Source organism: Ammospiza nelsoni, chromosome 27 (assembly GCF_027579445.1).
Source record: "Ammospiza nelsoni isolate bAmmNel1 chromosome 27, bAmmNel1.pri, whole genome shotgun sequence".
Classification (NCBI taxonomy): Eukaryota; Metazoa; Chordata; class Aves; order Passeriformes; family Passerellidae; genus Ammospiza; species Ammospiza nelsoni.
The window spans coordinates 3,767,425-3,779,892 of record NC_080659.1 but is presented as its reverse complement, the minus strand read 5'-3'; the positions used below and the strand labels follow the sequence as shown (position 1 = coordinate 3,779,892).

The 12,468-nt window shown below is 44.1% G+C and overlaps 1 protein-coding gene across 1 annotated transcript; it reads right to left on the bottom strand.

Annotated features, from left to right (window-relative positions):
- Positions 1 to 5,154: 5,154 nt before the first annotated feature.
- LOC132084747 (granzyme F-like) lies at positions 5,155 to 10,695 on the bottom strand. Its single transcript, XM_059490004.1, has 5 exons — positions 10,581 to 10,695; positions 8,322 to 8,466; positions 6,539 to 6,680; positions 6,196 to 6,408; positions 5,155 to 5,348 (listed from the first exon to the last, which is right to left on the bottom strand). Exons 1-5 carry the CDS (start codon positions 10,693 to 10,695, stop codon positions 5,211 to 5,213), a joined length of 753 nt encoding a protein of 250 aa, XP_059345987.1. The 3' UTR covers positions 5,155 to 5,210.
- Positions 10,696 to 12,468: the final 1,773 nt, after the last annotated feature.

The window sequence follows — 12,468 nt, the reverse complement described above, 5'->3', positions numbered from 1 at the left end:
GTGTTTGCTGCTGCCTCTTGCTGTGCTGTCAGCCCTTTGCAGGCACAATTCCAAGCAGGAAATCTTGCTGCCAATAGCAGGAATGTTGGTGGGACCAGAACTGCTTCCAGTCTTGTCTGTTAGAAACAGAAATATAAAACATGGCTTAAAATCATCCCTGACTGTGAAAATGAAAACTTCCACAGAGAGATTTCCTGAGATGGAGTTTATAGAGCTTAATTCCTTTTCTCTGGGCTCATTCTCCAGGAATGTTGCACTAAATCAGCTGGGAGTGGGTAGAGATGGCCAATTTCCTCTCTGTAAAGGTTTCCTGTGTTTTCAGGAAGCTGCAGCTGAGGATGTTCTGCTCCCTCCAAGGTCACTTAGCCCAGGTGAAACTGCAGCTCCTGAGACGTTTTGTTGGCTCCCACCAGGAAGGGAACAATGGTGTGGTGGCCAGAGCACTGGCAAGGATTTAAATTGTCATTTTTCCAGCTTTTTGGGTGAGTTTTTGTTGCTTTTCTGAGAGGCTCTGTCCCCTCAGCAGCTGGGGAGCAGAGTCAGTGTTTGCGTCCTGAGTAATGTGTTGTGTTCTCTGCAAAGAGCCAAATCTGCTCTGTTTAAATAAACCAAAGCAACAAGTTGAGGGGGAAAAAATGAAGTTTTAACACCCAGTATTTCCAGCTGGGGGGAAATCCTGGGTGTCAAAGGCCTTTTGCAGCCTCAGGTGTGAGTGGGGCTGTTCCTGGAGCAGCCCAGGGAAGGAGGCAGCTGAGGGAACAGCAGGCTCACACTTGCTGCTTTCCCAAGGACCACTCCAGCCCTGGGGCCTTGTCAAGGGTGACCTGAACAGACCCTAGACAGAGCTAAAGAATAAAATACAAAAAATAAAAATAGGGATTTATTCAGAGGCCACAATGGATCCACCTTGGGCAGCACAACCCAAAATGGCCACAAAATGGACAACATATCACAGGATCTCTCACTTTGATCAGTTCTGCTCCATTTGCATATTGGAGTTCATTGTCCCATTCCAGCTTTACCCCATGCAGTCCCATCCTTGTTTTTCTCTCTCCATTCCACAGTGTTTGTGCTCCTGGGCCTGAGATTTGGGTCATTTGTCCTTGGTCCCCAGCTGGAGCAGGAATTGTTTTGTCTCCCTGCTCTGTGCACAGAGCTCACCATCCCCTCATGTGAACCCAGACCCACCCACTAAAGCAGCACAGAATGTGAAAAATAGAAAAACTCAAACCTGAGGCATCACTAAAGGCTGTGAGTGTCAGGTGAGGACCCTCCTGCTCTCCCTCACTCTTGGCTAATGGAGCAAAATTGCCATGAATGTGTTTGTAACATGGAACTGATGATTGTGGGAAGAAATCCTTCCCTGGGAGGGTTGGGAGGAGCTGGAATAGAATTCAGAATTCCCAGAGCAGCTGGGGCTGCCCCTGGATCCCTGGCAGTGCCCAAGGCCAGGCTGGACAGGGCTGGGAGCAGAAAAGGAATAGAATAGAATAGAATAGAATAGAATAGAATAGAATAGAATAGAATAGAATAGAATAGAATAGAATAGAATAGAATATTCCTCTTTCCTTTGAGCATTCCCTTTGCCCTCTGGGGAAGAGAGGGAAACATCTGTCCAGCATAAAAGTAAAATGCCATGTGGAATTTATAAAGCAGGAATATAAAGCCTCCCTCCTGTGCCCCAGGTTTGTCCCCTGTGTTTTCCTGGTCCCACACAGGGCTCAGGAGCAGCCTGGCCTGTGCGATGGCAGCTGCTGTTGGAACGTTTCTGTCAAGAGTTTCTTGAGCCCTGGGCTCAGCCAGGGCTTATCCCACCCCAAGCTGTTTCCTGTGTGCTCTCCCAGTGACACCAGTTTGGTATAATTGTCCTGGAGCTGCTTTATCTCCTGCCATGCAGCCTGACCAGGAAATCCAGCCTAATTTAATTCTTGTACCATCTCCACCACTGTGGCTGGAGAACTCATGGCTTTAGAAGAGTTTTTGTGGCTGAAATGTGTGACAAAGCCTCCACATTTGGGCTGTGTGGAGCTTCTGGGTAACCCCAGCTGCTGAGCTGGGTGAGGATGTGGCTTCTCAGGGCTGTTCCCTGTCCTGGAGCTGCTCCTCCTTCATCTCAGGGGAGCATCTGTAGCTCCTGGCCATGGAAAGAAATGATGGAGCTCCCCAAGGACAGGTCCCTCCTGCTCTGCTGCTTCCATCCTCCCTCCCAGTGAGTCAGGAATTTGGGCTCCAGCTGCCCAAGAGGTGACACAGGAGGAGCACTGGGAATAGAATAGAATTAGAAATGAAATAGCATAAGAATAGAATTAGAATAGAATTAGAATAGAATTAGAATAGAATGGAATTTAATGGAATAGAATAAATTCTTCTGGGCAGGATTTGGCAGGCTCAGAAAAAGAAGAAATCTCAATATCATCTTTGCAACCCTTGATTCAGAGCAGATTAAATGATGTAAAGAACCCTGGGGGTTGAATAGAGTAGAATAGAAATAGAAATAAATAGAAATGAATAGGATAGGATAGGATAGGATAGGATAGAATAGAATAGAATAGAATAGAATAGAATAGAATAGAATAGAATAGAATAGAATATAGAATAGAATAGAAAAGAAATAGAATAGATTCTTCTGGGCAGGATTTGGCAGGCTCAGAAAAAAGAAATCTCTTCTCAATATCATCTTTGCCACCCTTGATTCAGAGCAGATTAAATGATGTAAAGAACCCTGGGGGTTGCATAGAGTAGAATAGAAATAGAAATGAATAGAAATGAATAGAAATGAATAGAAATGAATAGAATAGAATAGAATAGAATAGAATAGAATAGAATAGAATAGAATAGAATATAGAATAAAATAGAAAAAAATAGAATAGATTCTTCTGGGCAGAATTTGGCAGCCTCAGAAAAAAGAAATCTCTTCTCAATATCATCTTTGCAACCCTTGATTCAGAGCAGATTAAATGATGTAAAGAACCCTGGGGGTTGAATAGAGTAGAATAGAAATAGAAATAGAAATGAATAGAAATGAATAGAATAGAATAGAATAGAATATAGAATAGAATAGAAAAGAAATAGAATAGATTCTTCTGGGCAGAATTTGGCAGCCTCAGAAAAAAGAAATCTCTTCTCAATATCATCTTTGCAACCCTTGATTCAGAGCAGATTAAATGATGTAAAGAACCCTGGGGGTTGAATAGAGTAGAATAGAAATAGAAATAGAAATGAATAGAATAGAATAGAATAGAATAGAATAGAATAGAATAGAATAGAATAGAATTAGAATAGAATAGAATATAGAATAAAATAGAAAAAAATAGAATAGATTCTTCTGGGCAGAATTTGGCAGCCTCAGAAAAAAGAAATCTCTTCTCAATATCATCTTTGCAACCCTTGATTCAGAGCAGATTAAATGATGTAAAGAACCCTGGGGGTTGAATAGAGTAGAATAGAAATAGAAATAGAAATAAATAGAAATGAATAGAAATGAATAGAATAGAAATGAATAGAAATGAATAGAAATGAATAGAATAGATAGAATAGAATAGAATAGAATAGAATAGAATAGAATAGAATAGAATTCTTCTGGGCAGGATTTGGTAGCCTCAGGAAAAAAAAAAAAATCTCAATATCAGCTTTGCAACCCTTGATTCAGAGCAGATTAAATGATGTAAAGAACCCTGGGGATAAGAGGAGCCTTTCCTCAGCTCAGCCATGAATTTGTTTCCAAACTGGAGGAGGCGAATTTTGTTGGATCCGTTTGGAAGTTGTTTAGAGACAGGACCCTGAAGAACAAACCCTGTTGCCAACCCAAAGAGGGCACTCTGGGCATGGAAAACTCAGCAGAAATGTGCTCGAGGTGCTTTCCTTGTGCAACACCACCCACAGCAAAAACCACACTGATAACTCTGCTCAGCTGCAGCTTTTCTTGGTCAGGTGAGTGACCTGGGGACTTTTAGACATTTTGAATTATAAGGTTTGGAAAATATTTGGAGTCTTCACATCTTTGTCCTTGTGTTTTGTGTCCAGTGCTGCCACAGATGTTGGAATGGCCTCTGACAAGTCACCTTTGGGCAGAGGTGAGCACAAGGAAAGGCAAACACTCCCCAGAAATGTTTCTGTAAATGAAATCCCAAACATCTAACGGAAGTGTTTGAGCTCCTCTCACTTGGTCTCTTTCCAAATTCTCCAGATTAATTTCCTCAGGTTGCAATATGTTTAAGCTCTATTGTAGAAAAGGCAGGGTTTGTATATTTTTGTCTTAAAAACCACAACCAGAAATAAAATATTTCCTGACTTGTCAGGCCGTGGTGGGGCTGTGAGGTTCCTCTCTTTGCTGCCAGCATCACTAAAAAGATGACTCAGGGTGCCACAATGAGCACTGAGAGTGCCAGAGGTGCCCTGGGGGGAAGGAAGGTGCTGATTTGGCAGCCAGAGGTGGGATGGGGTAGAACTGAGAGGGGGGAAAGGATGGGAGAGACAAAATCCCACCCAAGGACCAGCTTGGAGATCCCTGGAGGGAGTGAAGAGAGTCCAATCTGAAATCCAGACTGGAGCTCTGTTCTGGAGGTTTAGAGGGCAGAAAATGGAGAAATGGAGGTCACTGGTTTGGGGTAGAAATCTCCAGTTTGGGATTCAGCTCTTGGAGCTGTGGCTTTCTCCTGAGCTGCTCAGCACTGGAGCCAGGGCCCCAGAGAAATCCAAACAGCACCGGGAAAACGCTTGGAAATGCTGATGAGATTTATTGGTTTTATGTGTTCTGCCAACACTGGGGCTGCAGAGGAGGGGACAAAGGAGGCAGCAGGATTCAGACGTTGGGAGAGCAGCCGTGAAGCACTGGGAGTGTCCTTGGAGCCCAAAATGGGGCAGAGGACACCCAGACATGCCACAAATGGCAGAAATTACAGGCTGCTCTCTGCATCCCTCTGATCTCCTCATGCAGGATTTGGAACCCCCGAGGGTCCCAGACACCCCCTGAGCTGCTGGCACCTCTCTGGGGCTGTGCTGCTGCTCCTCTCCACAGCTGGAGCCACCAAGGGCACAGCAGGGCAGGAGCCCAGGGCACAAACCCAGCCCAGGCAGCTCCTCTGTGCCAGCCCCAGCACGGGCAGAGCTCGCAGAGAAACCCCTGCCACATCCACCAGGAGCAGGGCAGATGTTCCCAGGGAGAAAGGGAATAAAAGCTGGTGGGGATGGGGCTCTGCAGTGCCCCATCCTCACAAGGATTTCATGACACTGTGGACCCAGGGCAGGTAAGGAGCAATGTGGGTGTAGAAGCCAGGCCAGTTGTTGTGCCTGTAGGAGAAGATGCCAAAGGCTTTGTTGTTGCAGACCAGAGGATCCCCAGCATCACCCTGTGAAAAGGAGGAGAGAGATAAATCAGGGCTGGGTGGTGGAGCTGCAGGGAAGGAGGGAGGGAGGGAGGCTGCAAATTCAGGGCAGGATTTGCCCAGCAGAGCCTGGACTGCAGTGGGTGAGGATAACAGAATCACAGAATCACAAAATCCCAGAATCACTGAGAATCAGAATCCCAGAGTCCCACAATCACTGAGAATCAGAATCTCAGAATCACAGAATCCCAGAGGATCAGAATCCCAGAATCACTGAGAATCAGAATCACAGAATCCCAGAATTCCAGAATAATGAGGTTGGAAAAGACCTCTAAGATCATCAACTAACACCTCAACCAGACTATAGCACCAAGTGCCATGTCCAGTCTTTTTCTAAACACATCCAGAGATGATGATTCCACCACCTCCTTGGGAAGAGCATCCCAGTGCTTGATTATTCTTTTGGTGAAAAATTTCTTCCTAATACCCAATATCCACTGTGTCCTCTGGTTCTGTCAGTGCCGCCTGGTGGAAGAGACCCAACCCCACCTGTCCCAACCTCCCTTCAGGAAGGCGTAGAGAGCAATAAGGTGACCTCTAAGAGAGCAATAAGGTGACCTCTGAGCCTCCTTTTCTCCAGGCAACTCTGCTCCCACAAGGTCACAGCTTTGTCTGGGAGCAATAAACCTCCATTTCTGCCTTTCTGCTGGCTCCAGACACAAAACTCACTCAGACCAACATTGAGGCTCAGGGTGAATCATTGCTGGGACTCCCAGCTCCTCCTGTGCCATGGGAGAGCGCAAGGATCCACAAGGATCCTGTTGTCAGTGCCTTGCCCCAGCTCAAGCCTCCCCTCCCTGAGCACACTGACCTTTCCAGGTACCTTGGAGGGTGAGCTCTGGCCACAAATGAGGTTGTCAGCAAGGCCTGGGTAGTGGTTGAGGCAGTCCCTCTGCCTGGTGATGGTGACAGTGGCCGTCCTGTCCCCCCAGCCAGCCAGGCTGCACTCGGCGCCACCCCGAATTTTGGATTTCTCCAAGGAAATGGGCCTGACGTGGCCATTGCTGCTGGCATTGCCATTCAGCTGGGTGAGGGCACAAAAAACCAGAGATAAAAAGAGAAAAAGAGAGGAGAAAACACAGAGATGAGTGTTTGCCCTGGGATCCACCATGCCCTGGTGCCCCAGGGCTGCAGCTCAGGGTGCTCATGGTTACCTTCAGCAGGAGGATGTCCTTGCCCTCCTTGGGGCTGGTAAAGCCTGGGTAGCTGTGGTACTCCTTCACCTGGAAGGTTTGCCAGCTTCCCTCTCTCCTCTGCAGGCTTTGGGCTCCCAGGATGACACTCAGAGGTTTGTGCCTGGTGACATCGAGCACAGGGGTGTCACCAGCCTGTCCCTGTCCCACCTGGGGACACTGAGGTTCATCCCCCAGGGCATGGCCAGGACAGCCCAATTGCACAATGCAGTGTAAATAGATATTCCCTATGCACAAAATATATTATATCATTATATAAATATCTATATCTATCTATCTATCTATCTATCTATATATTATATAAATATGTGTATTTTTATATATTATATTAAAATATATATTTATATAACAACAATAATATAATATATAATATATAATATAATATATATAATATATATAATATATAATATATATAATATATTATATATATTATATATAAAATAAAATAGATAAAAATAAAATAGATAAAATATAAAATATAAAATATAAAATATATAAAATAAAATATAAAATATAAAAACAACATAATATAAAAACAACATAATATAATATAATATAATATAATATAATATAATATAATATAATATAATATAATATAATATAATATAATATAATATAATATAATATAATATAATATTATATAATATAATATAATATAATATATTTATGTATAATTAATATATAAATATATTACATATATCATTTTTAAAGAAGAATGGTGGAACCAAGGAGCTCTGCCAGTGAATGTGCCCAGCCAAGAGGCAGAGCAAGGGCTCCTTTATCTCCTTAATCTCTCCTTTTTCTCCTTTATTTCTTCTTTATCCCTCCTTTATCTCCTTTATCCCTCCTTTATCTCCTTTATCTCAGTGCTCAGACCTCAAGCTGGCCACCTTTGTTCCAATACTCTCCTTATTCTGGGCTCCACAAGTCCCATGGAAGTCCAGGGATTTCTAAATCAGGATATTTATTTCTAAATCATTTATCATTTATTTCTAAATAAGAATATTTATTTCTAAATCATTTATCATTTATTTCTAAATCAGGATATTTATTTCTAAATCAGCCCTGGGCTATGTGGGAGCCACACCTGGAAAAATCCTCCTGTCCATCCATACCCCAGCCAGAGGGGTGGAAAAGGGCTGGGCAAGGAACTGGAATATTTTTAGGAACAGAGGAATGGATTTCATAGGGAATAATTCTGCCAGCAGAGATTTTGATGGCAGAAAGGACAAAGCCTGACAGCGAGGGGAGAAACCACCCTGAGCTCCCATTGCTGACAGCTGGGGAAAACAAAACAAGTCATGGAGGGGGAAAAATCAGGGAAAATACCTGAGGGTGGGCTGGGGATGGAAATGGAGCTCAGGGCTGGGGATGGAAATGGAGCTCAGGGCTGTCCCAGGGGTGTCCCCAGGAAAATGGGGCTCAGGGCTGTCCCCAAGGCTGTCCCAAAGGTTGGGGAGGGAGATGAGGCTCAGGGCTGTCCCCAAACTGTTCCCAAGATGTCCCCAAGCCTGTCCCCAGGCAAATGGGGCTCAGGGCTGTCCCCAGGGCTGTCCCCAAGCTGTCCCCAGGGCTGGGAGGGAGATGGGGCTCAGGGCAGTCCCTATCCCCAATCTGTCCCCAGGGTTTTCCTGCCATCCAAGACATTCCCAGCTGTTGGCTGAGGTGCCTCCAGCTGTGACCCCTCCCCAGAGGAGCTGTTCCCCAGGCCCTGGAGGTGCAGAGCCCTCAGTGCAGGACTCACTGGAGGCACTGAGCCGCTGTCATCACCCAGGCTGGAGCCACCAGGAACCCCCCACAGCTGTGGTTGTCCTTGCCCTGCAGAAGGGCCACGTAGGGAGCAGGCTGTGTCCTGGCTTCTCCTCTCTCCCTCCACCTCCAGGGGTAACCTGCAATGGATGGGGATGGGAATGAGGATTTTGGAGGGCACAGAGATGAGATTTATCCATCCCCAACCCACTCTGACACCAGCAAGGGGGATTATTTACAGACACGAACGAGACGGGGCTGCTGTGGAACGTGCCTTGAGCTGTTTTATTTCCCAGCATCAGTCTCATTACATGGTTATGACAATGGAAAGATGCTAGCAGCTCACAATCTAGGCAGCAGGCCAGAAAACTTAATGTTACAACTCTCTTTATAAGCTTCTTGACCAATCACACAAAGCAAAAGCACATTGACAGTATTTATATCTGTATAGTATATATTCTATATTGACAGTGGTTCTATCCAATCACTATAAGCACACATTCCGTTGGTTAAACAATGCTTGCTTATTTCAAATACAATACTTACTTGTAAGCCTTGAAACACAACGCACAGAGCTCCATTATTAAGCTTTAACCTTCCTAATTTCTTGCTAGATAAACTTTTCTGTAGCTTAGAGAGTTATTCTAGACAAGCGTTAATACACAGACCATTGTTCTATTCATCCTTGCTTTTCTACAGTTTAAACAGTTTTTCTGCTGACCTATCTCATGGCTGCTGCTTAGCTCTAATACACCTCTGCTGTATCTGAAGCCTGCCTTTTGCAGCTTTCCCCAAAACCCTCTGATTTTATAAATTCCCAACCCACTCTACTTACTGCTGCTGGCTGGGGGGCACATCACCAGCACGAGGGGCAGCAGGAGGCTCTGCAGGTGCTCCATCCCAGCCTGCTGTGGGTCCCTTCGAGCTTCTGGGGTCTCACCCCGCTCCCAGCAGGGTTTTATAGCCCGACACCAGACTCCAGGAAACCACAGAAGGCAGACTCATCTGAAGAATCTCTCCACAAGTTGCATGTCTCAGCAGTGCGAGAGGGGAATTCAGTCAGTTCTGGCTTTGGGCACCAGCCCACCTCCATCATGGGCTGATCTGAGGGATCTGACGTCCTTCTAAAGCCAATTTTAGAATGTTGTGTTTGTTCTGGAAGCTGTGGGCAATGCACCCACCCTCACCTCTTTGACTTCCAGTGAGCTCTTCCTTTGCAGCTTCTTTTCTTGGAAAGCCTCTTGATTTTTATCAGGAGCCCCACATGAACATGATTTATCTCACCTGATGCATCACTTCCATCCGTTCTAATGATGCCTTGTGAAACCAGACGGAGTTAATTAATTCATTTATTTATTAGGAGGCCTCAGTGGATCCACATTGGGCAGCACAAGGGCCCAGCCAGGGCTGAGCCCGAGATGAACCAAAACAGTCACAAAATGAACCCAAGATGAACCAAAATGGTCACAAAAATGGACAACAGATCATGGGGTCTCACATTTCTATAAATTCTGCTCCATTTGCATCTTGCAGTTAATTGTCCAATTACAGCCCCAGCCCGTGCAGGGCTGCACCCAAGATAAAACCCAAAAAGTCACAAAAATGGACAACAGGTCATGGGGTCTATCACTTTTATAAGTTCTGCTCCATTTGTGTACTGGAGTTAATTGCCAATTCCAGCTCCAGCCCATGCAATCCCATCCTTCTTGTTTTTCTCTGTTGTTTGTGCTCTTGGGGCTGAGATTTGGATCATTTGTCCTTGGTCCCCAGCTGGAGCAGGAATTGTTTTATCTCCCTGCTCTGAGCTCACCATCCCCTCATGTGAACCTGGACCCACACACAAACTAAAATACACTTTAGTGTGTACCTTATTTACTGTCTGCAAATAAAATACACACTAAAGCAGCACAGAACCTGAGAAATACAAAAACTCAAACCTGAGGCATTACTAAAGGCTGTGAATGGCAGGTGAGGACCCTCCTGCTATCCCTCACTCTTGGCTAATGGAGGAAAATTGCCATGAATGTTGATGATACTGGGAAGAAATCCTTCCCTGGGATGGAATTCAGAATTCCCAGAGCAGCTGTGGCTGCCCCTGGATCCCTGGCAGTGCCCAAGACCAGGCTGGATGGGCTTGGAGCAGCCTGGGATGGTGAAAGTGTCCAGGGGTGGAATGAGATGATCCCTAAGGTCCCTTCCAGCCCAAATTCTGGGATTTTCCAGAAAAATCCAACCTTGAGCATCCCCAGCTCACCTGTGACAAAGCAGGGCTGATGTTTCCTCGCTGCCCTCACTGCCAGTAAATCAGTTTCCCCCTCAGCCTCCTGCGCCGAGTGGGCAAACCCCAGTTTGAATTTACAAGCTGCCATTCTCGTGCAAAGCCTGCAGCAGCTGCAGCTTCAAGGAAAACCCTGACGTGACAGAGATTCATGCAGCACAGATAAGCAGCTGCAGCCTGTTCACTTGCAGATTTGTGAGCCGATAGCAGCTCTGAGCAGCAGCCCAAACATGGACCCTTCTGCTGGAGGCACAGCTGACTCAGTTTCCCTCCATCCCAGGCAAGAATCTGGAGGATTTGTGAGCAGAAATCCCAACTGGGCTGTGGAAACCTCCTCCTGAACAGTGGGAAAGGCCCTGAGAGCAGGGCAGGCACCCTTTCCCCTGCACTGCAGAATGGTTTTGTGTATTTAAAATTCCCCGCTGGTTTTTGCCACCACAAACCAGCTCACAAAGTCTCCCCCCTGACATCACAGAACATCCTCACCCCTGCCAGGGACATCTGCACTCACTCATTCATCAGAGCTAATTAGTGGAACGCTAATTGTGGAATTTTTTTTTTTTTTAAGGGTTTGTAGTAATAATCAAATGAGTATTGTTGTTATTAAGGTTAAATTGTTGTTGTAAGTTTGAATATTTTAATGGCAAAATTGATGAGATTGTTGTTTGTGGTGAGGAATAGTTAAGGTAATGTTGGCAATGAGAGTATTGGTTATAAAGTTAAATTTTTTTGTGAAAAATTCTAATTGTGGAACTTTTTATTTTTTAGGGCATGTAGTACAATTGAACAAGCATTGTTGTTATTAAGGTTAAATTGTTGTTGTAAAGTTTGAATATTTTGATGGTAAAATTGATGAGATTGTTGTTTGTGGTTAGGATTTGTTAAGGGAATGAGAGTATTCGTTATAGCATTTTTTGGGTGAAAAATCCTGTTTGCTGAACTTTTTTTTGGGTATGTAGTAATAATTGAATGAATATTGTTGTTATTAAGGTTACATTGTTGTTGTAAAGTTTGAATATTTTAATGGTAAAATTGATGAGATTGTTGTTTGTGGTTAGGAATTGCTAAGGTAATGTTGGCAATGAGAGTATTAGTTATAGCATTTTTTTTCTGAAAAATTCTAATTTGTGGAACTGTTTTTTTAGAGTATGTAGTAATAATCAAATGAGTATTGTTGTTATTAAGGTTAAATTGTTGTTGTAAGTTTGAATATTTTAATGGTAAAATTGATGAGATTGTTGTTTGTGGTTAGGAATTGCTAATGTAATGTTGGCAATAAGAGTATTAGTTATAGCTTTTTTTTTCGGTGAAAAATTCTAATTGTGGAACTTTTTTGGGTATGTAATAATAATTGAATGAGTATTATTGTTATTAAGGTTAAATTGTTGTTGTAAAGTTTGAATATTTTAATAGTAAAATTTATGAGATTGTGATTAGGAACTGTTAAGCTAATGTTGGCAATGAGAGTATTAGTTATAGTATATTTCTTTTGGTGAAAAATATTGGAAGAGAAGTGTGATTGGAACACATATTTTAAAATATGATTCAGTGTGTTGTCGAATTGCATTTTATAACTTTAGTAATATATTGAATAAAGATTGGTGATTAATTTTAGGTAAAACAACTTAATTTAATCTCTGTCTCCATCACCTCCCCCTGGGAACTCTTGGCTCTCTGTGTACTCAAGAGAAACCACCAGAAAGGAGCTGGAAAGAAGGAGATGGGAGGAAATTCAGACACCAATGTCTGAAAACAGCCCTTGAGCATCCTCTGAGGGGAGAACTCATCTTTGGGCATCACCCAAAGCTGCAGGGAGAGGTTTGGGTTGCCAGGGGACAAGGATGTGCCCAGCACCAGCCAGGTC

What these genes read in the sequence shown, in the direction of transcription:
- LOC132084747 (XM_059490004.1), bottom strand. Translation starts at nt 10,695, where the DNA reads ATGGCAGCTTGTAAATTCAAACTGGGGTTTGCCCACTCGGCGCAGGAG. An exon ending in TCAGCCCTGCTTTGTCACAG is followed by an intron (nt 8,467 to 10,580) that starts GTGAGCTGGGGA and finishes CATCCATTGCAG; the next exon opens with GTTACCCCTGGAGGTGGAGG. An exon ending in ACAGCGGCTCAGTGCCTCCA is followed by an intron (nt 6,681 to 8,321) that starts GTGAGTCCTGCA and finishes CGATGTCACCAG; the next exon opens with GCACAAACCTCTGAGTGTCA.